The sequence below is a fragment of the Centroberyx affinis genome, unplaced genomic scaffold (assembly GCF_046629955.1).
Source record: "Centroberyx affinis isolate AG114_WGS23_722 - 3 ecotype Tasmania unplaced genomic scaffold, CSIRO-AGI_Caff_v1 ptg002607l_1, whole genome shotgun sequence".
In the NCBI taxonomy this organism is placed as follows: Eukaryota; Metazoa; Chordata; class Actinopteri; order Beryciformes; family Berycidae; genus Centroberyx; species Centroberyx affinis.
In genome coordinates this window covers 766,187-789,563 of record NW_027280806.1, presented here as the reverse complement: position 1 = coordinate 789,563, position 23,377 = coordinate 766,187, and the positions used below count along the sequence as shown (strand labels likewise).

The 23,377-nt window shown below is 42.4% G+C and overlaps 3 protein-coding genes across 3 annotated transcripts; all 3 read right to left on the bottom strand.

Annotated features, from left to right (window-relative positions):
* Nucleotides 1–611: 611 nt before the first annotated feature.
* On the bottom strand, nt 612–2,009 carry LOC139657019 (prolactin-like). Its single transcript, XM_071534712.1, has 5 exons — nt 2,000–2,009; nt 1,731–1,909; nt 1,524–1,625; nt 1,197–1,382; nt 612–824 (listed from the first exon to the last, which is right to left on the bottom strand). Exons 1-5 carry the CDS (start codon nt 2,007–2,009, stop codon nt 612–614), a joined length of 690 nt encoding a protein of 229 aa, XP_071390813.1.
* Nucleotides 2,010–3,709: 1,700 nt separating this feature from the next.
* Nucleotides 3,710–5,024, bottom strand: szl (sizzled). Its single transcript, XM_071534717.1, has 4 exons — nt 4,744–5,024; nt 4,372–4,538; nt 4,132–4,224; nt 3,710–4,020 (listed from the first exon to the last, which is right to left on the bottom strand). The coding sequence occupies exons 1-4, from the start codon at nt 5,022–5,024 to the stop codon at nt 3,710–3,712; spliced, it is 852 nt and encodes a 283-aa protein (XP_071390818.1).
* Nucleotides 5,025–9,375: 4,351 nt separating this feature from the next.
* On the bottom strand, nt 9,376–22,730 carry mov10l1 (Mov10 like RNA helicase 1). The gene is made up of 25 exons (XM_071534711.1): nt 22,634–22,730; nt 22,310–22,497; nt 21,034–21,193; nt 20,041–20,153; nt 19,610–19,797; nt 19,328–19,465; nt 18,476–18,790; nt 18,004–18,201; nt 17,669–17,783; nt 17,035–17,212; nt 16,859–16,929; nt 16,659–16,750; nt 16,464–16,519; nt 15,973–16,067; nt 15,818–15,893; nt 15,541–15,728; nt 15,079–15,225; nt 14,475–14,596; nt 14,257–14,356; nt 13,424–13,570; nt 12,919–13,092; nt 11,995–12,144; nt 11,640–11,747; nt 9,570–9,710; nt 9,376–9,471 (listed from the first exon to the last, which is right to left on the bottom strand). The coding sequence occupies exons 1-25, from the start codon at nt 22,728–22,730 to the stop codon at nt 9,376–9,378; spliced, it is 3,453 nt and encodes a 1,150-aa protein (XP_071390812.1).
* Nucleotides 22,731–23,377: the final 647 nt, after the last annotated feature.

The window sequence follows — 23,377 nt, the reverse complement described above, 5'->3', positions numbered from 1 at the left end:
TTATTACACTGACAAGACTTTCCAGGAAAGATTCCCGCTCTTCTATTGTAATTGGAAACAGCTAAAAGACAAATGTATCACTTCATTATTGCATTATCAAGTCTTTTTTTCCTAGTCTTTCATGTTTTGATGAGCTTTACACTATAACCATGCCCATGATCCAAATGCTTTTTCAAGTCAGTTTTCACTGAGTATATTTTGTAAATACTTTTTTTAATACCTGGGTTAAGTGTAAATAAAACCGTTCATTGAGTTTCCACATTGCTTATTGTTATTGTGAGCAAAACAATTTACAAGTCAATAGAGTATTTAACTCTAGCACCATTTTTATAAATATAATGAATGAAGAGATTGAACAATCACACAAACATTTTAATGAGGCTTTATTTCATCTTTCTTTTTAGACCTTTTTGTGCTCAGTGCTCAAAAGCAAAATAGTTTAATTGCCTATAACAACGACATCACAAATGGCATACGCAATCATCAGTGTACAATGGACCATGAATGAGATGCATTTCAAAGGATAATAACAGCACACATACAAATAAAACTTGTAGCTACAAGCAAATAATAAGATAAAAAGGATGCTGTCTAGTTCGCTCACTTTCTTACTAACAGTCCAGTTCTGGCAGAGTGCTGCATTTGAGGATACGCAGGTAATTCTTGACCTTGTTCGAGTCTCTGCGGAAGCAGTAGAGCAGATCATGGTGGTCAATAGAGTTGAGCTCTCCTCTTTCATACGAGGAAGAGGCAGAATAGGGGACTAGAGTCTCAGGGGAAGAGATGTAACCCAGAGTGTTACTAATCACGCCCAGTAGCTTCATCTGAGGTGGAGAATTAGAAGAATAAAAATATATATAGTTTTAGAATTTTGTAGTTAATGGGAAGGTATAAACACACACGCGCCACAGAAAAAACATCTAAAATCATCTAAAAGATCTAAAATATTGTGAAAATTTACTATAATCCTATGTTTGCCCTTTTATAAACTTCTTTCATGCAAACACTAAAAAAATGATAAAACAATTTCCACCAGATTTTGTAGTAAATACAAAGTCCAACTGAAATGTGATGTAGTTCAATGTATTCAATAAATAAATATAGCCTGTTAATCATAGTAAATAGGACTATAATGTGTTATGCTTACATACAAAGCATCCACAAGCTGAGCAGTCAGAATTAAAGTGGACCCTTACTTTCTCGGCCACCTTTGCCACTCCATTCCTCAGTTCCTGCACCATGTTGCTCATCTCCAGAGCCTTGTTAGAGCTGTAGTGGTTGAAGTCCTGGTTCTGATCCTGAGCCATGCTCCCATGGAACTGTGACAGGGGGTCACCCCAGGCCCCAAGCAGCCGCAGGATCACCTCTGTCAGCTCTTCTCTCTGGATGTGCATGTGTAGGAACAAGCTGAGCCATGTGAAAACTGTCTTAGGATATAATCTATGACAAGATGCAGTGAATATCTGAACATGCAGTCAAACACCTACATGCCAACACACAACATGAACAACATGAATGCTCACTCCTAGTCTTTGTGCATTCTCTTTGTCGTCTGGTGTTAGTATGCTGTAAGTGTGACACTTCCGTTTTCCTATGTGGTTCTTGCTGGGGAAGAAATATTGTTCCTGTATATAAAATACACATGAAATCAGAGGATACAGTGAGCTTGCAAAATAGGCAGCTAATTCAAAGAGGGGTGATGAATGTGAGAGATGAGGAAAAGGACTCACAAAGTAAGAGTGCAGATCACTGGAAATGCCATGCATCCTGGAAGACTGTTGTATGACCCTGTCAAAGAGATCTCCCAAGGAAGAAAAATGGCACTTGGCCTGTCCATGGGCACAGATCGGGGAAGTGCCAACCCTGATGGGCAGGTCCAGGTACACCAGGGCAAGGACAGCAAACCAAACTGTGGAAAAAATCTCTTTTGGTCATCACAAATCATAGCATGCCATATAAATGATAATTTGAGATTCGATTTTTCATTTCTCCCTCTTACCCTTTTTCATGTTTCCTTCGTTGTGGTGGAACGTCAGATGCCTAGCAGAGCTTTTGCCACCAAAGATACTCTTTGGAAGACAAACCCATACTATGATGACGTTGCTGATTAAACAAATTGGGTTGTAGAGAGGAGAAAAATGTTCTTTTGTCTTTCTATGTCATGTGCTTGCCTTACTTACTTATGCACTCACCACAGAGCAGACAAAACTAACCCAGGCGGAAAGGGCCTGAGTAATTTGTCCATTCAAGGCAATGCACATTAGTGTATAGCATGTAGGGCGAAGCAATTCATTCAACTTTTAAAATTTGTGTCACGCAAGGAACTTAGCCCAAATGAGCTTCTCCTACGTCTAATGAGAAAAGGAAATGATAGACTTTGAAATCTATCATCGATTCTGATAACATTCCTATTATATTACTCCTGCTCTCTAATAAAACATTATGGATAACATTTTTTTAAGACTCCATATGGCATAATCATGCCATCACTTCATTGCTACTCAACTATCCCCAAAAGACAATACACATACCATAAACCAAACCTACTTTTTTACATCAGAGCTGACTGGGGCTTGTTTGGGCTAACTAAAAATAATCACTTGAAAGCACTATACATTTATTTGAAATTATAACTCAGCTCATCATCTCTGCAATATGATATACAAAAATAAAATCAATATTGTCAGTAAAATTTATTGAGTAATTCCTAGCTAGGTCTGTTCAGCTTGGTGGTGAAAATAAGGCTATTCAACTGTAAACTGAGTAATTTATCTTCTCATTAGCTCTATATACCAAAGGCCATACCACAGGCTCCCGTAAATATGGTCATGAGTCATTATGAACAATTTGACACAATTCTTCCTGATCTAGGGCCACTGTCTGCATTACCCAATATACACAATTACCAGTTTGTCAGTACTCAACACAAAACCTTATCTTCAAACAGTAACGTTTGGCAAAACTCTGGAAAAGCGGGTAGATTTTCCCATTGACACCCATGCATTTTTAACATTTTATAATGCATGGAGAAGCTCATAGAGAAGCTCAGTGCTTACACTGAAAAAGGCAAAATTGAGCTCATGGCATTACAGCAGTAAAGAGTTAGCTTCTCCATTAGAGTGCCCCCTTGTGGTAAAATCAAGGACAGAAAACCTAAATGTGACAGTGGCCCTTTGCTATAAACAATTTCACTGCCTCGTAAACTTGGAATGATCGTACGAGTCATGACCTCTGCGGAATGGTCAACAAATTTTGTTCAGTTAAATATCCAAGAACTGCGTAGGAATCATTTCAAATAGTAGAGCAAATATTTTATTGCCATCTTTTTTTTGCACTTAACATCGACATCAAACAGATGACACTCATAAATACAGCAATATCCTTATAGAAAATAACATCTAAAAACAATTTACATTTATTATTACTATGTACAGTTTTGAGTGCATTCTATTACTGTGTGCTATTAGAGCAGAGATACAGTAAGTGAGCCGCTGAGGGCAGCAGAGGGTATTGATGTCTGAGTCCAGCTCTGTTCCCATACCCATCTTTCCTTTAGATCACTTGACCAATTATCATTAATACCCAAAGCCATGATACTCTCTGACATCTCAAATCTCTCACTTGATTTTGACTCAAGTTCCTTCTGGTGTGATTCTGCACTTCACACACAGATTCAGAGCTCCAGTTTTACATTTCGGCATCAGTCCACTCAACATCTGTGGTGCTTCCACTTGCGGGTGGCCACTGCAATGTTTGCATCCTTCTTGTGCCAGGGGAAGAGGCGGGTGAGAGCCAGGCTGCCGTCGTGCTGCACGGCACCGGTCAGCAGGTAAAGCTGTGCTCGTCCAGGGCGAACGAGGACATGGGCGCAACGCAGGTTGATGAGGAGCCACTGCTGGAGTAGGTGCTGGGTGTCATAAGGGAGCAGAGGTCCCTGGCGGATGAACTCCACCCGACCCTCAACCTCAAATTCTGGTTCTCCCATGGGCATGCGACGACGATAGAGCTTGGCAGTCACAGCTGAGGAGAAGAGAAAAAGGAGTGAATCATCTGGTTTGGAAACTAAAACATAATTTCGTCAGAACAGAATACATCCAATTATGCCAGAACTTTTAGAATCCTGCTGCTTACCAAAATCATGCTGGCACAAGGCATCCAGAACGGTTTTCAACGCAGGAGACTCTTCCACAGAAGGGCAGTTTTGACAGGCAGGTTTGGGTAAGTCTGTAATAGAGATTAAATAAAAATTTTAAAAAAGAACTGATTAACAACTTAAATTGAACACGTTAGTCTATTCCTCTGATGGAAAGGCAACTCATTTAAATTCAAGAAATATAGCACTCAAATGATCAATCTGTGGCACATGCATACCTTTGGCAAAGTGGTTGAATTTTGGGTGGGGGGATAGGCACATATCCTCCTGTGCAGGGAAGCGGTCACAGTCTAGGGCCTCAGGCCAGGCATGACCCTGGCAGGCGAGAACAGGGGCACAGCTGTCCCTGACTGCCACACACAGGCTATGACACGGTTGGATAAAACTGGAAGAGAAGAGACACAGGGCAACAGTAAGACACAGAACAAGGGAGACACAATGTGTACTGCAATAATGAAATTTGAGAAAAAATATGAGACAATGTTTAACTGAGAAAGAAAGTAAGCAATGTTTCACAGATTTGTAGAGGAAAATGCAATCCAAAGAGAATAAACAAAAGGAATAGAACAAGAAATGCAAAATCTCCTTACGTGTCAAGGCAGACAGGGGCGATGAGGGAGCAGAGGAAGGCCTGAGCTTGGGGGTGGCAGCCTGTCTGCAGCAGGGGCCTCCAGTCCTCAGAGCGTGGGACCACCTCGCCCTCTAGGCTGCTGTGGCCCAAGAAGTTGGGCAGCCGCATCTCAGAGTAGCCCACATCTTGGCACACCTTCATCTGGTTGGGGATGGGCACACAACGGGTGGACTGACCCAGGTCAAATGCCATTAATGGACATGCCATAGCCAGGAGAGCAGCGGTGAAGAACGCAGCCATAGTGAGGAGTTAGTCAAAGTCCTGAGATTCTGCGAAGTAGATGGATGCACTTCCGGTGAGGTTGCTGCTGTCAGATGCTTCTCTGCTGGCTGTGTTGCCCCTTATATACAGCAAGGCCAGCCCCATCAGTCTGTTAGTCTGTTATCAACTACCTATCAAAGACGCCGAGACGATGTGTTTGGAGACAACGGCTTGTTTTGTGATGACTGCAGACAGAGAGGGGGCAATAAGTAGATGGAGGGTGGGGGTGGGGAGGTGGAGGGGATCAATGGGCAATCACAGCCCCAGCTTTCACTGAATTACAGTGTGGCCCAGTCATGAGAGATTGAAGCAGCCAATTGTATGCCCTTCATATAACATCAGCTTCAAGCACAATAAGTGAAAAATCAAATACAGGCACTTTGTTTTATATGGCTCGGATAAATGTCAACTGAAACAAACAAATCTCTGTGCCGAGGCACAGGGAGCTGGAGATTGCAAAATGCATCTTTGAAAGTTCAGTATTGGAGAAAGCATATTTCTGGGGTTTGTGTAGACAGACAGACAGTCTCCTAGTCTCTTTCATGTGTCCCTGCTTCCTAATTGGAGGGTTTCCTCAGCAGAGCCTGTAGCTCTCATTAGCAAAGCAGCGCGTCTTGTGGCTCACCTGGCTTTGATCTGCCAATAACACAAACTCAGATCCACATGCTAAATACTATTAACCCAGCTCTATGGCTTGCTTATCTGTCTGATACAGCAGCAGCATAGAAACCTCAGCATCATCAGCCATATGGCACTGACATCAAAACATTAACATTTGTATATTTCAATATAGAATGGGTTCATGCAATTTCAGTGTGATGCTGGGAATCCCTGTTTTCCTAAGGACACAGATTTTCCATTAGACAGCGTCTGATGAGTATCAGTCCCTTGTGCTATTAAAATGCAATATTTTGTGACCCAATATCTAAGAATATATGCTATTATTTTTTTGCATTCATAAGCAAAGCTACCTGCAAATCTGTAACATCAGGCAGGCACACACACACACACACACACACACACAGTCAGTCAGAGAATGCCAACATCCACAACTAGAGACCAGAGATTTAGCACTGAGATGCAGACCAGTGGTACAGACACAAGTACTAATTACACTTTGTCTCATTCTCTCTGTCTCTCGTGTACTTAGGCCCCTCCATGCATCAACAGCAGTACATTACAGTATAATCATTGTATTTGTTTGGATGATGTCTGTCTCCAGGTTTAGATGTGTATCTGCTGCTTGTGCCTGTGGGCCTTTTCTGAAAGACCCTCTCTAATGAATCAGAGGTCCCTATCCCAGCCAGCCTGGGACAGTCGATGTGGCTTCAGACGTACCAAGCTAAAGCCCAGTCTGACTGGCCCCTCTCCGCCTCCATCCCAGCCCTGTCTCCAATAAGGACTACAGCCAGCCAGCCAGGGCCCTCCATCGGCCCCAGCCAACCAAGCCTTTACAGCCTGATCTGATGAGTGGAGGCTGGGTCTGGCCAGAGTAGACGAGTACAGCCAGCAAGAGGGGACTAACTGGGCAATTAGAGTCGCAGACCAATTTGGGAGAACAATGGGGCCACACGTTATACAGGCTCCCCCTGCCGGTAGCCCAGCGGGAGGCTGTTGTTGGGCCTAATGGCTGCCCTGTAGACACTGTGTTTGTCTTGGTAATGTGTTACCTGCCCCAGCCTCAGTTAATGGGGGGTATGAGCTGGATGGCTGGGCACCTGTCTGTCAAATAAACCTCAGACAGACAAGACAGTCAGGACAGTTTGGTCTTGGATTCCAAGTTTCCATGTGGCTTGACACAGAATATTGTCAGACTACTTTGTCTGCATCCCATGGAAATGTATTTTCCTGTGAGGTTCAATGCATATCTCCATGTACATGGTTATCTGTTGAAATTTATAAAATAAAAAAAATAAAAAATAAAAAATAAAAAAAAGAAAGCAATATTTATATATAAAAAAATATATACAATATATTAACATTGTAATAAGGGTTCACTTGCAAGTTTGCCCGACTCATATTTTTACCATGACTTGTTTTGTCCTCCACATACACATCCAGGGCCCACAGACAGTCAAGTGGCTTTGTCTGTTGCCCCTAGAGCCACACGTGTCCCTGTGGTCTAGGATTGAGCCCCACCAGAAATCTCTCCTCCCCAGCTTTATTAAACACTGATCAACTGGACTGCCCAAACTCCCTTAAAAAAAGAAAAAATCAAATACCTATCCAAACCAACAGTGATCCTTTAAACATAATTACTTCATTGTACAGTGGACCAAAGCACTATTGATACTCACTACGCTTCCCTATACAGCTGCAAACATATTCTGTCACTATATTACACACATTTAGGCATTTGTTTCTTTGCTACTGTATGCCAAGCTGCTCAAATTCACATAGCTATAGAATATTGAATGCATATTTGGCAATATGCATAGTCTACCGTTTTATGTATTCCACTGTCCCTCTATACTATATGCAAGGTCCTATTGTACTTGTGCCAAGTGTCAAAATATACTATAACCCACTAAGCTACAAGTCAATTTGTTCTGCATCCATGTCACCCAGACATATGCAAAGTAGGACAATAAATACACATATGTGTATTTATTGTCCTACTTTGCAATTAAAAAAGTATTCTAATTCAGTGCTGCCAGGATTTATTTCACAATCTTGCACTGGAGCCTGTGCTTAAAGACAGTATAGTCTCCGTTCCAGAATGGGACAGCCAAGCAAACACCTGAGACCAACATCAAAGGCAGAGGTGTGTTTGGGTAGGAGGGGTGGGGGGTTTGGGTGTCTGAGCTGGGCTCCCTTGTAGCTTGGTATACTCAGATAAAAGCTGTCTCCTCCCTGCGCATTAGAGACTCATTGACTGAAGAGATTTAGCCCCCCATTTGCCTCTTTTCTGTTCCCTCCACCCCTCCCTCCCCCCTCCCCCCCTCCATCCTGCTGGGCTCCACCAGGACTGACAGTCCCTGTGCAGTCAGTAGCACTCAATTGTCACATCCAGTCTCCGGGCCTTGTGGGCAGACGCTGCCACGCCGAGGTGTGCAGACAACTCACCCTGGCTCTCGCAGACATCTGTAGATCAACTCCCCATGCTAAACCAGGATAAGACATTCAATATACTTAAAGTTACACTGCTGTGTGAAAGCCAATTATTTCCTTTTGCACCAAGGGGCTGAATATGAATCATACAAAATGTATTGCAGCTTGCCTGGACACTAAAGCACTGGGAACTTGCCTCTGCCAATATCAGGGACGTGACTACTCCTTTAGAGCCAAATCATTTCATTATCATACACCGTTTGCAAATGAACATAGTAGAACTGCTATGACATAATACAGTAATTTACCCTAAATCTGGGACAGCGTAATTGAAAATCACACGCATAGTCAAGCGCATCAGCTTAATAACACAAGATAAAGAAAAAATTGTGCAGTGTGCATGAGTCTTTATTTCTACCACCCAGTGGAACTGCATTTGGCTCATACAGAAACAACAAAGTTCTTTTTGTAAATCAATTCAGTTGACACTGATTAAAAGACAGTTGTAGCTCACTGTGGGAACAGTCAACAGAAAGCCAAGTCATGGAAATGTGAAAAAAAAAGAAAATAACTTTTCAGTAGAAAACAGTAACACGGGCAGGTCCTGAGGAGTGGAGATAGATTGCTATTAGTGAGGACCATCCACTCATGAGGTCTTCTGCTCATCTGCAGATCTGTGGGAGTAGAAATGCCATTAATGACCAAACCTGAGTCAAACAGTAGTTCAAATATTCTTAGTGTTGGTTTTAACCTGCTTGGAGTACCAGATGAGTGGGGTTCACCACATCTAACAATAACAGAGTTGTTAGTGTCAAATAAATTGTCAATCACAAACGTATGCTAAATGATTTTCACATATTTGTGGTCGTCTAAACTTTCTAGCACTCACTGTTTTGCAAAAAGTGGCAAGCCCACCCATCTGAAACTCGAAGCAGGAGAAAACATAGAACAAGTAAATTGGAAATTCCATACTTGAAATCACACCAACTTCTTGCATACAGATTAAATTTTACTTGAACAAAAGTATACTTAAAGTCTGTGTTCACACAGACTCAGTGTTCTCTGTCTTATTTACTGATTTATTAACTTTTCAATGCAATTTACTTGGACTATACAGTCCTAAACTGGCAGCAACCTCTAGTTCCTACAAAACTTTGGCTTGGCAGTAATGCTGAGATGTGCCTCTAACTGAGCCAGCTTACAGCCAGCTTTGAACCCAATAGCCTATCATGAATCTCTATAATGAATAAAGAGTCGATGATGGGCAATCAGTCTAAGCCTACACATGAGAGGCTCTCAGGGAGGGAGGGGGGTCACAGCCCAGGAATGCCCCGTTGTCGAAGCAGTACTGCAGAAGAGCCCTGAAGCATGGGTCCTGGAAAAAAAAAAAGACATTCAAAGTACACTCTGCACTGGCTGTGTAGTAACTTATTTTCTGAAATTTAGGAACCAGTGAAGGGTTTTGTCACTTACCATAATGAGAATGTGGGGGTTTCCAACGATTATCAGCAGGGCTTTGGGCCGAGTGACAGCCACATTGAAGCGTTTGGGGTTGGCCAGAAAGCCAAGCGCGCTCTGCAAGTCATCACTCTGTACCAATTCGTTAGAGCGCACCTACATTATGAGAATAACATAATGAAACAAATTAAGGGAAATTGCCATATGGGTAAGCAGAGGGGAAGTTATGACCGAGTCTTACGCTCAACACACTCCAAAATCCAAAATCCATCCAAAAAACATACCATGCAAAGTACCCAAACCTGCCGGGACACCAGCACAATGTTGGTAAATTTTCGCTGTAGCTGGTAAATCCTAAACTATGCCAGTCATTGTTTCGAGGTCCTCTCCTAAAAATCTAGTTGGCTGGTAAAGAAGTGAAAATGGCTGGTGAACTTTGGGATGTAGCAGATGTTGCGACTGGGTGAAAAAAAATTAGGTTTCCTTGCCTGATTCTCGATCATATGAATGTGGCAAATGATATAAGCTTCAAATGCCATACCAAATCCCCACATTTCAATGCTGCTGCAGAAAGTAGAACTTTGCAAACAGGTGATCATACCACTGGTCTCTTTTGAAGGAATTCGATACAATTCTAAGGCTCAAAAAACGACTACATGAAATAATCTGCCAAACCTGTAGTGCTATCAGGTTAAACATAAGAACAGTTTGCATGCGTCTTCATTTACTTAAGTCCACCAGGAGGAGCCAGAGATATCATGACAGAGTTTAGTCATCTCACAAGCTACTCATCACATTTTTATTGGTGTCAAAGGCTTCAGTCTCTACTCTGTGTACACAGACAAATAATGATACATTAGACCACACAGTCATTCATACATACAGTATGACATTCACAAAAATATAGGTGTAGCCTTTCTGGGTGTGTATGAATGCACACGGTTCACTAGGCCAATGCATTATTTGTCACTCATTACACTTCTCTACAGCTGCAACCATACTATATGCCATGCTGTTTGAACACACACAGCTACACAATGATATACAGTATGTTTTCCACTGTTATACATTTTGCACTGTGTTTGAGGTCCTGTTGCACTTTGTGATATGTGCAAGAAATGACTCATGCGGTACAATCGACCGATATCACCAACGACAACTCATGTAGATATATTATACTTGGTAATTAAAATTAGGGCTGCAACTAACGATTATTTTCGTTGTTGATTAATCTGTCGATTATTTTCTCGATTAATTGATTAGTTGTTTGGTCTATAAAATGTCAGAAAATGGTGAAAAATGTCGATCAGTGTTTCCCAAAGCCCAAGATGATGTCCTCAAATGTCTTGTTTTGTCCACAACCCAAAGATATTCAGTTTACAGTTTACTTCAGTTGTCATAGAGGAGTAAAGAAACCAGAAAATATTCACATTTAAGAGGCTGGAATCAGACAATTTTGACTTATTTTTCTTACAAAATTACTCAAACCGATTAATCGATTATCAAAATAGTTGGCAATTAATTTAATAGTTGACAACTAATCGATTAATCGTTGCAGCTCTAATTAAAATATATCAAAAGTTGTGCACCAAAAAAGAACAAAAAAAGAACTACATGCTGTTTATACAGTTTTAGTATTTTTGTAGTGTTTTGTATTTTTTTTTATTTTATGATATCAATCATTTTCCTCCTGGGGTGCTGTCACTACAACGCCATCGGCATTAGGAAGCAAATTCAGGCTAGTCACACTTCAGAGACACTTCACTGTCAAATTTTGTCATGGTTTAGAGCACTTCAGAAAATCATTTTCTACAAAGCATACCTGCGTCTTGCTGAGCAGTATCTAATGAAAGGACATATTGTGAAAATTTAAGCTTAGCTATGAATCTTCATACATAAGCTGTGGATTTTCACACACCTCCCACAATTCTCAACTTGTATTAAAAAACAACTATACCTCATCACCACAAATGTGCTGTAGGGCTATACAGGACCTGTACTTGTGAAATGGTGGATATCTCGTTTTGGAACAAAGCTCATTCTGATGTTCTGAACTCATATTACCCATATTCTGGTTTCACTTACCGTGGACATGATGATGACCAGGAACTCTTGTCCCTGGAACTCCTCCACAGACCCCACCTTGATGTCGGACAGGCCCACCCTGCCCAGCAGCACACGGATCTTCTCCGACTGGAGAGCAAAAAGAGATTAGGGAGAGACTTCAGGGCTCCATCTGAACCATTAAACTGCTTGAACAGACCGACCAACTGTTGAGAAGCCATTTAAGCCACCTTGGGGGATAGTATGAGAAATAATGAGTGATTTGCTTACAAAAGAGATCCCACTGCGATGTAAAAGATTTCCCTTTCAGCTTTAATAACAGAACTGACACCAAAAAGCACCATAATGCTTCCACAGAAAAGCTGTGCAGGCTTACTTGTTTCTTGTAAGGGGCGATGATGCCTATGTCAGAGGCGTCCACAGGGTTGTAGAGCTTCTTGGCCAGCTGGCAGCAGTATAGCATGACCTGCACAGCCTCTCCTGGGTTGAACCACGACGGGTTGTTACCCTCCCTCATTTCTGTGCCCTGGGGGGAGAGTAAATTCACTGGCATTAATGAGGGAGTTGAATACCCAAGTGACTGGAGCTGGGGGTCATCTCTAGATTAAATAGAAAGAAACACAGTGGGAGTTGAAAGAGAGCGAGGTAGCAGTTAGGATAGACAGAGAGGGAGCATAAATAGAGGAAAAGTACAGGAATGGGCATTCGCAACAAATTTCACAGATCAATTAATCACATCATTAATCCACCATGGCAGCCTGGTTTTACAACTATTTTTAGATCCATTTCATACAGTGCACATAGTTTATTAGGCTGTAAATACAAGCACACATTTGCACACAGCGAGGGAAGAAAAGAAATGGAACACATTTCTGGTGTGGTAAGGATGCAAAGCCAACAACCCAAATGAGACTTTAATTAATAGGCTTCTATCATCCAACTGTGGGATTGTGGGATAAGACTATCAATTCCATAATGGCAAAATGGTTGCAGGAGTAGGAATGGAGCAGCATGCCTACCCCTAAGCAATAAGGAGGACAAGGCAGAAAAAAGGAACAGAGCAGAAGCGAGACAAATAAGGCTTAAAAACAAACAAAAAAAAACATCTCACCCAGCCCTGAAAAAGACTATGGAAAATGCATGCATGTATTAACACCGGGCCTGCTAACAGCGTGTCATATAAAACGTCAAAATACATATATACAGATACACATTTGTAACTCTTGATACAGAAGAGGCTTTTATTGTTAACATTTATATTGGTTCAGAACTGTTCTTTAAAGTCTTAAGAGCCCCTCACCCTGACACCATGGAAGAGGAGTGGGAAGCCCTTTTTGGGCAGGCGCTTCCACTGGCAGAGGGAGTCCACTATGGCCCTGGGGGCTCTAACACACAGCTCCCCCTGGTAGAAGAGCCTGGAGGGCAGCCTGAGCAGGGCCTCGTGGGAACGGTAGTTGAAGATGAGCTTGGTTACCTGTGGTAGTAAAGACATCAGATTTAGAATGAAGATAGGTACAACACATATGTTCTGCGATATAGTGCATTCTATTATTCTGACTTAGCTATGCAAATCATATGTTATACCACTGCAAATAATCTACGTTGAAAAAACAAAGAGTCAGTCTAGTCTGCATTTCTAGTAGTAACTTGAAAACCTGCCTCGGCCATGGTCTCATTTGTTTACCGTAATTATACCAAGGTATCACAATTACTTTGAAAATGATATAATGCTGGGTAAATATGCTGCATGTGGCACCATGCCATAGCTGTAAAAAACAATAGGCTTTTGTATGCGGTGTACCAACCAGCTTAGGGTTGTATCCCCACTCTTCTCTGGAGTACAGGGGGTTGGCCATCAGCCTCTCCAGCAAGGACACTCCCAGGCCAAAGGCAGACGCCAGCTTTGATTTCACCACTGGACCCAGCTGACAGGGGTCTCCAGCCAACACTATCTAAGTAGGGGTGGAGAAACAACAGGTCATTCTAAAATCATTCAATCAGAGTATGATGTGCCATCAAGTTCTTCTCTGGAGGAAGATCTTTACGGTGTACTCTGGCAAAGGTGAATGGACTTTGGTAGCATTGTGGGGTGAAGAAACTGTATTTTGTCCAGTCCTCACTTCTTCAGCTTGACTATTTTAGGGCTAGGGCTGCACAATTTAATTAAAAAAAATAATAATAAAAGAAAATTAAATACTAACTACTTCAGTTTCCAATTTCAAGAGGCTGCAATTATTTGATCTCAGTAGCAGCTGTTCAAAATTGACTCCTAAACATGGTATTTTGGTGCTGAGCCCGTTTACATTTCACATCATAAAAAAAATCTTGTATTAAATTGTAAAATTGTTGTTGTAAATATTGTTGTATTAAAACACAGCAGATATTTGGCAACATCATCTCAGTTTCTTGTTTGCTGAAAAATCCCAAAAATGTAAAAAATCTGTGTCTGTATACTGTATTGCAATATTCAGCAAAATAATCACAATATGTGTTTTTGTCAATATTGTGCAGCCCTAGGTGGGGATTGAGTCAGTTTATATTAAGGTAAGGGTTAAAGTTAAGCATGTAGTGGTGACAGTTAGGGTTTCAATGTAGTCAGTGTGTCTGTGTGTGTGTGTGTGTGTTCGTTTGTTCCAACCTGTCCGTCTCTCTCGGATACAAGGCTTATGGGGATCAGGGACTCAGGCTCTGTGGCCTGGCCGGCTTCGTCCAGAAACAAGTGGGTGAAATTACCCACTCTGAGGAGAAACACAAACCCACAGTTAGTAAGCTGAGTCTAAATTAGGGGAAAGAGGGGAGAGAAAGCTGCTCATTTTAAATGTTGACCCCTGTTCTCTGCTACGACCCAGGCCTTACTGCAGTCCAATATTGTGGAACATGCCAGCGCTGGAACAGGTGCTGACCACAATCCTGTGGAAAGAGGCATGGCGGATGTCCTCTCCTGCCCTCGAGTACTGCCTCAGCATTTCTGGGATGAACTAAGGAAAAAGAACGACCCAAAGTCAGATCTCAAAGAAAAATAAAATAATCAGTATTACTTCAAGATCTTGACAACTGCGATTTTAGCAAATTATCCTGTATAGTTCAGTGGATAGAGCATGGCACTAACACTGCCAGGGTATGAGGTTCAATTCCAACTGGGAAATGAACCGTTTTTATCCCAACTATGATGCAGTCTGGATAAAAGCGTCCAAATAGCATATGTTAGCAAATCTTGTTTTTCCCTTTGACCATACATACGGTTAGCCTGGTATTCAGCCCCTATGAATCGCAGTTTTCAGCACTCTTTGAATTTGCATGGCGATTCATAAGGAATGCTGCCTTATGAATCGGCATGCAAATTTGAAGAGTGCTGAAAACTGCGATTCATAGGGGCTGGATACCAGGCTAACATACGATGCTTTTCTGTAACCAAAGGCACAGCACAGTGAATTGCAGCATCCTTGATGCTCTGCAATACCTCTTCCTGCCTAGAGGAGGCGTTGACGCGGGCCAAACTGGCAGCATGCAAGAAGCCACTGTCATGTAGACGGATGCAGATGAGGTCAGCAGCACTGTTGGACGGGGTGCACACCAGTACCCGGCTACTGGGCAGAAAATGGTACACCTTGGATGTGGGAAGACAGAATGAAATCACTCAAGCAGGGGACTAGAATGGGAGTTAGTTTCACATAAATCAGATGAAATACTGACAGCATAAGTACCTAGATAGATAGATAATAATAATAATAATAATAATAATAATAATAATATAATAGATAAACAAGACTAAGAGTCTAACAGCCCTGCGACAAAGAATTTTGTGGAAGCGTCTCTGTCGGGAATTGAACTCGGGTCTCCCGCCGTCTACAGATGAGTTTCTGTATTCTATAGTGCAGTGATTTTCAACCTTCTGTGTGTGTGTGTTTGTGTGTGTGTCTACCTGCAGTATGGCCTCTATAAGGGTGATTGTCTTGCCAGTGCCTGGGGGTCCAAACAGCACATAGGGGGTGGGCCGGCACTCTCCTGCCAGGATCCTCTTCACGGCCTCCCTCTGAGGGGGATTGAGCTGGGGGTTGAAGAAGTGCCCTTCGCTGGGGATGGGTTTGGATGGCAGTGTACCATCTAGAAGCAAACAAACACACCTCATTTGTCAGTGATGCTCTTAATGTTATTTGGTAAGTACAGGTGATGTTTGCACCAAAGCCAAAATCAAATACCTTTAGTCTGTGTGCCCCTTGACTTCATGTCGACGGAAATGCTTGAAAGCTTCTCCCCATTTTCCATGGTTGGCACCTGATGTTCAGACACAATTACTCTCAGTCAAAACTATGCTTAATGAATCCATGTCGTTTTTTCCCTTTTTGTTTTTCACCTCTCTGTCCTCCATGGTTTTGTTTTTGCCTGGCTCGTCTGCCCACTTTCCTCTCCACTGGGGGGCCTGGATAGTAACTTTAGAGGGGAACAGAACTGGAAAGCAGGGTGAAAATTAAAGATAAGTCAGGGTCTGTGTGGACCACTGTTGACATTAACTATCATGGGATATAAATGATAGTGTGAAGCTTTGGAGTATAAATAAGCAGCAAAAGTATAATTCACTTCATCAAATGTAAACAAAAATTGGAGACACTTGTTAAAGTTGTAAACATCTAGCAATTAGCAATTTTGCCAATTAGCCCGCCAGTGTGATCACAACAAGAGAAATCATGTTGTTACCTCCATGTTTTGCAAACAAGGATATGAACAAGATTTTAATGCTTCATGTTTAGCATAGCAGAATGTCCCACATGTCCTCCATATTGTCTCCAGTATGTGTTCAGACACAGACACAATGTGTACAGCCATCCAAATGAAACCTCCACTTACTCTTCCCAAAATGCTTTGTCTGATCAAGTGCATTGTGACACCGCCTCATGGTCAGCCTAGCATTGCAAACAAAATCAACATACTTATATTATTAACACAGGTAATTTGTATTGTGCCAACTAAGGTACATTTCATTAGGGTGTACCGTAAATGCAACCAAAGGGTGATATTAAGCAAGACCTTCGCCTTTTTCACCTGTTGTAAGTGAATTCAACATCAAGAGGCTCTCCTAGGTAACTGTGCTGAAACTCTGAGTTGACTCTCAAACTCACATCCTCATCATTGATCTGAGGGTCAAAACACATTGTTGGATGAAATCTAGATTGAAAAACAACATTGTTGGCTTTTAAGAGATGCTTCAAAAATATTTAAAAAAAAGTATAAAAAATCTCCACCTCCGTAACATAGCCAATGTACTCCATTACCACCTCGCCACTCTGAGGCTTCTTCAATGCAATTCTGTCACCTGTAGAACAGGCTTGATTAGTCTCTTATTGCATTGCACAAATATCTAGCAAAATAAAACACTACCAAATTGGCTGTGGAGCACAGGTACCTAAGGCCTCCTCACCTATACTGACATTAGGTCTGCCCTCGGCCAAGCCAAGGACTTCTAGGTGCAGGTAGACGGCTCCTTTCCTGAGGAGAGCTCCAGTGATGGTCAACTCTTTCAGTTCCTTCTCTGCATGCAGCTCCTCCAGCCACAGCAGGGCTGAGAAACGTGAACGCATGTTGGATGATGACAGGACCTGAGCATAAAGAGACAGCAGGAGAATGATAATACAATACTTTATTGATCCCCGTAGGCAAATTCTATTTTTTCTTGCCCCCCTCTACAGGGAAGTCAGAGGGTAGTTTTCAGATGCAAATCAGCGGCCCTCGAGCTGATCGAGCTTTAATCTGTGTCCTCACATGCAAGGACGGTCTTTTCATTTACTACATCACCCTCCTGCTCAAATGGAAAGGGCCAGACGATCCCTCTGTTAGAATCAAAGGTCTGCTAAAAGACTTTTTGCTGATTATGAATGTGCATGTTTCTAGAATAAATATAGGACATTTGGTGGACTCTTATCTGAGGTGCCTTATTGTTTATATGTTTGTTGTATGGGTGGACCCAACTGGAAGTCCAACCCCTTACTCTGTGATTGTTATTACAATATTCTACCCACTGACCTAAACTTCTACATTCTCGCAGGCAACCTCACCTCTCCTAGGCAGGGCTGGACCACCAGCACATCACTCTGAGCTTCCACACAGTCTCTCACAGCCTGGGGCACTGGGTAGTTACCCAGGAAGTTTGGCAGCCGCCGCTTAGTGAGCCTGGAGGGGGGAAAGTCAGTCTCAAACTCAACAAGAGGTTAGACAAATAATTCATTTACTATGAATGACGGTCTTTGTTTTAGAGACAGAGAAAAAGTACCAACTGCAGGAGCAGATCAAACTAGGATGGCATGAAAGCAGCTTTGTTCACTGCAGGCTATGCACAGCAACAAGGATTAGATATTTAACACTGCAATCGAACTGTCAGTTGTCGTGATACCTAGGAGTGTTATTTGGAGCCGAGACAGTGATCACGTGGGCCGGCATTGTAGGGGCCGGCCGGGTATCATGGGGAGTGTAGGGCACACAGGGCTGCAGCAGGCGCTCCTCTTTACTGCCCACTGTGACCTCCAGGCGCCTCCCGATGGTGAAAGAGGAGAAGCGCAGCAGCAGCAGCTCAGCACAGCTCCCTAGGCTCCTGAGCCAAGTGGAAAGTCCCACACATGGATTTCAGTTGTCCAGACAACACACTAGCAAGATCCTCACAGAGACATTTGATGCCTCAGTAAGTAGTATTCATTTTATATGGCAAGGCAGCAGGCCCGGACAGAGTTGAAGCCAGAGGCCTTAAGTGCTATGCTGACCCAACAGGTTTCCATTCTACATTTATCTTTTTGATCTATTACTCCTATAACTGCTGCTGTTTCTATTTCTACTATTGCTACTACAAGATTTAGAAAAAAAAAACTTACTTTGCTTGGCAGCTCACTACAACAGACAGCCTCTCCCCTGGTGCAATATCCACCTCTCTTTCCTCTGTCCTTGCAGCAGGGAAATGGGTCTCCTGTCGAGCCTCATCATTTTCTCTGTCTACCTCTTTTGCATCACAGACTTGATCTTCTGGAGGCCCAAGAGCAGACCCGGACATCAAGCAGACTGCTTGCGATGTGTGTTGTTTCTGTCTTGGTTGGGTATGTTCTTTGCCTGTACCCAAGGTGAACTGTTCTTCTGAGTCCCAGCCGGCAAACTCACAGCACTTCAGCCTGTGGGTCTCTGAACCTTTATTCCTGTTTGGAAAGAGAGAAAGGGAGATTATACACTCATACAGTTACAGTTCATATGAGAAAATCATAAGAGAGAGAAATTCTGGGCAAAGGAGAAATGCTCAGTAACAGGGACGTAAACAAAGTTGTACGTAGGATTTCAGAAAAATAATGGGATATTTTAACTCATGAAACACGGGACCAAACCTTTACATGTTGCATTCATATTTTTGTTCAGTATATATTGTGGTTGTGGTGGAAATAGTAATTTTCTGCTATAACAGGTATCCCATAGTTATTTTGTTTCCTCTGAAATTTGATGGACCAGATAAGCTTGGGGGCATTTCTAGATTTGGTTCCATATCTGTCACCGTTTTGGTCCCAATAACAGTTCTAGTGAAGGTTGCAGTGGTAAAAACATTTTTTTGGATAGTGAGCAATTCTAAACATAAGGACTACACTTTCTATTTTACAGCAGAATGTGGTTAAATAATACTAGTATTTCAATTGTAGTTTCAGTTTAGGAATTGTGGATGTTTTCTTGCTTCATGAGTCACTCACTGTATCCAGAGCACCAGCTCTCGTCTCTCCCCCATCAGCAGAGCCCCAAATTGGCCATATTCTGTGACAACCAGCCCCCCTTTGTCCTCCAGGAGGCTCTTGATCTCAGCCTCTGGGAGAGGTGCAGCAGCATTCGCACTGCAAAGAGAATAACACCACAAACAAAGCTGTTTCAATAGGTTGATCTTGGTCATATCACCTATATCAAAATTTGATCCCATGTGGAACAGACTAATGCACTTCTGACTATAAACAACTTAGTTCAAAGGCTGTGGTTATTACATCTGTTGGAAGGGTGCCATGCACAGGGCCCTCCAACAGTAGAAGGACTGGCTGCTCTCCACCATTACCAGGTTGACCAAGTCCCCTGGCAAAGGCCGGTAGTGGGCAGGCAGCAGCAGAGAGTCCAAGCTGAAGAACACACTGTCCTCCACCACCCCATTTTTACCAAACACACTGGACACACGCACCTGGAGACAGGGGAGAGTGCAGAGGAGGAGAGAGGAATGAGAGGCATCATCAGATTTATATGTAAACAAGGTGCTAGATTTGATCAAAGGGGTCTTCATTAGCTCACTGCTGTGAGTAAAAGGCTAACTGTGCACAATAGTTAAGAATAATACGTCTTGTGGATGCAGTGAATCATAGGTAAGCGATTAAAAATTCATTAATTTAATGAGTGTATGGCCTAGAGCTTCAAATGAGGCTATTACCTCGTCCAAGCGGCAATAGCGCAAGGGAGCCACAGAATGAGCCTGGCTGGTCCACTGGGTAGGATTGATGAAATATTTGGCTTGGACCCAGTCTCCCTTCATTGGCTCATAACCTAACAGACAGGAGAGACAACACAAAATATGTGCCAACAGGTTACAAGTTAACACCAGCCCTCAGCCAACAGTAAATTTTGCCTGTGGCTGTAAGTTTGTCTATTCTCTGTCTGACAGGTAACCAATCATCTTTTGGTAAGTCTTATGGTAAAAATCTAGTTGGTATGTAAAGTAGTCAAAGTGGCTGGTGAATTGTGGGACTTAGCAGCCACTGTGGCCTGTAGACAATAAAGTAAGTTTCAAGCCCTGTATGCAATGCAACATGAGGTCAAATGGGTCGCAGTTTTAAGGCAGCTGCATACAAACAAGGTCAAACCTGACCGAAATAGAAACAGTCGAATGCGGCACTGCATACAAATTTGTGTATACTCACTACAACTTAGTTTTGTTAGTTTATTTACACTCCATGCCAGTTGAGGGGCACATGAAAATTAAAGAGGCAACTGTAACCTAGGGAAACCAGAAATAGCAGTGACCAAAACATAGAGAACAACAACGACTGCTGTGAAACGACGACAGACAGCTGAGGGAAACTGAGAATTTCAAAGAATTTACTCTTATCTAGTGCTGTAAAAAAAAGATGTAAACAATAGCAATGAAGCAGAAGAGGAAAGGAGAAGCTTTTCCTCAAGGCAACACAACCAGTCATGTGATATTTTAGACCAATCACAGACGGTCACACAGTGGGGGCTAGTGTGCGAAAAATTCGACTAGTTCAGCCAGCAAGCCTATGCATACTACAGAGTCCGAAGCCAATGCGGCACTTTGTTGTTTTTTCACAAACTTAGCCTTTTTCCAAGAACCTTTCCGAAAAAAAAAAAAATTCTGCAGCAAACATACGGCCGCCTTGAGTGCGTGAAGTAGGTCAAGTACCGGTACCTTCCCAGAGACTGCTGCGTGGGAAAAAAGTGGTCTGATTGATGAAGCCGCCATCTTCCTCAAATGATGTGACTGTGCCGATGAGAGGGCGCAGTTGCATACTGTCAGTTTCTAGGGAGGTTCTTCCTCCATCGTCCCAAGCATCTGCACTCTTCTCCACCTAAAAAACAGAATTAAATGGTGCATGTCTGGCATTATGCTTACGACAAATGTCCTTCTATCCCCTAATTAAATCACTGTAAATAGAGGGAAGATGAAGTATGAGGTGAAATTAACATAAATGGTTCAATCACCTGATTAAGAGTCCAAACCTATTCTGAGAGGGGTACCAAGACCTCACATAACATACAACATTTGGTTTCTCAGTTATCAGGTCCTAATTCTGTTTCCAATCATCTGTTTCACGTGGAGTTTCTTTGCACCATTGTTACTTTTGCTTATAATCTTGCTTTACATGATATGAGGTGTTAGTCTTGGCAATATTTGCACTTTGCACCATATCTTGAATGCATTTGTATGTAATGCAAGCCTTTATGCATATACAGCAGTATAAACTTGTGGGAGGCCCGATATGTACCATTCTCTCTTCCTCACTTTGTATTTAGAGAATGTGACATCAAATCCGATGACAAAGTGCAGCAGTTTAAGGTGGCCTTGGTTATCAATAAATAAACATCCCATGCAGAAAATGACTTAAGAACCTTTTGAAATTGTTAGGGTCCACTGATAAATTTGCAATACATCTAGTCCACCAAAGCAGCACATATGTCAATAAAATTTCAACCTTTACCATTGGTTTGCCTACAATCTCCCACGAAAATATACTAATGGGGGTGGCAGCATGGATCAATTTTATAAGTTGACATTTTATTGAAATAGCTGCTGCTTGGTGGATCAGATGTATGCTGAATTTACCAGTGGACTGCAACAACTGTGAACAAGTCATATTCTGCAACATGTGTATGTTTGCCAGTAAGCAAGTTGACATGAATCTGTTCACAACTGATTTTTGTGTGATGTTTTCTTCCAGACAAAGAGATAGAGCAGCATGCATCAGGGAAAAGATTGTGTGTGTGCATGTGTGCTTAGGGCATGCATCGATGAGTGTGTGGTTGACATCTGAGAGTGAGAGTGAGGGTGAGGGCAGATTACTGAATTATCGTATTGTCTGAATGTGCTGTTTTACCACACCTGACCTACATAATTTCACTGAAGGGATGATAAATCTACCTTGTTTGCAAGTGTATGCAATGAGAACCAAGCACAGGTTTCTCACCCTTAGTGCTTTCCATCCCCCTTGAGCACCATCTCGCACAGCTATGCAGTTCACTGTGTCCCCTTCTCTCAGTGGCAACCCGCCCAACACCTCTCCGCTGGTGAAGTAGACAGCATCGTCTATCATGCCATAGTCAAGGCACAGCTGGGTTACCACACTGCCCCGCAGGTGGCGAATCTCCTCCATGGCTGACAAGCAAAGGAAGAAATATGGACCAAAGACAAAAGGGCACAAAATCAGTAACTGTATTACTGCAACAGTGCAATACCTAGCATTACTAGGGCGATGAAATGAAGTTAATCAGTACACAGATGTCGCATTTACCCGCAGCACAGGAGAACATGCCTTCTTCATCCACTTCTACCGTCCTCCACAATGGAGTAAACAGTTTGGACAGCATACACCGCATAGCTGTAAGCATATCTGCAAACTCTGGATGCCTAACGTTAACTGTCCACTAGGATGGAGGGACGGAGAAGGAGAAACTTTTTCACATTGCAAGCAACTGCCAGCTATTTAAAAGTACTTATAAGTACAGCAAACAATTACTTTGCTACCTGACACATAACGAAACTTAAAACTGTTGAAATAGCAAAATGAAAAACAAAAACTTTCTTATTTAACCAACCAGCTAGCTACCTAGCTAGCTAAATTTGTCTGCTAGAAAATATACAGCTTGCACGAATTCACTGCTGACCTAGCCAATTCAAAGAAACGCGGGTGCAAATGCTTGCAAATATAATTGATCGATAAAAAGAGGATATTTTAAAATGTGAGGTGTAAATTACCGTTCTTCACAAAAACCTGCTGTGCAAATTCACGTGTATGGTACAGGATCAAAACTTGGATTTAGTGTGCGAGATGCTAAATAGTTCACGTGTGCGCGTACGTGCGCGAGCCTGCTGGATCAGGTGCCAAGGTATGGAAAGCCGACGCTGTCGAAGGGCGGCGCCAAGGGCAACTTGATAACCCCTCCCGGTTTTGACTTTATGGTGCATGTAGCATTTTAAAATCAGTAAGTCATTATTACCACGTTTATTTTGAGACATCAATTAAAACTACCATAAA

Coding starts and splice junctions, on each gene's coding strand:
- LOC139657019 (XM_071534712.1), bottom strand. Junction 1,383..1,523: donor AGAATGCACAAAGACTAGGA/GTGAGCATTCAT, acceptor ATGCACATCCAG/AGAGAAGAGCTGACAGAGGT. Junction 825..1,196: donor TGGCAAAGGTGGCCGAGAAA/GTAAGGGTCCAC, acceptor TCTCCACCTCAG/ATGAAGCTACTGGGCGTGAT.
- szl (XM_071534717.1), bottom strand. CDS start 5,024: ATGGCTGCGTTCTTCACCGCTGCTCTCCTGGCTATGGCATGTCCATTA. Junction 4,539..4,743: donor GCCCCTGTCTGCCTTGACAC/GTAAGGAGATTT, acceptor CTTCTCTTCCAG/TTTTATCCAACCGTGTCATA. Junction 4,021..4,131: donor CTTGTGCCAGCATGATTTTG/GTAAGCAGCAGG, acceptor TCTTCTCCTCAG/CTGTGACTGCCAAGCTCTAT.
- mov10l1 (XM_071534711.1), bottom strand. CDS start 22,730: ATGCTTACAGCTATGCGGTGTATGCTGTCCAAACTGTTTACTCCATTG. Junction 20,154..21,033: donor ACGCAGCAGTCTCTGGGAAG/GTACCGGTACTT, acceptor CCTGTCTGTTAG/GTTATGAGCCAATGAAGGGA. Junction 18,202..18,475: donor GTAGTGAGCTGCCAAGCAAA/GTAAGTTTTTTT, acceptor CACTTGGCTCAG/GAGCCTAGGGAGCTGTGCTG.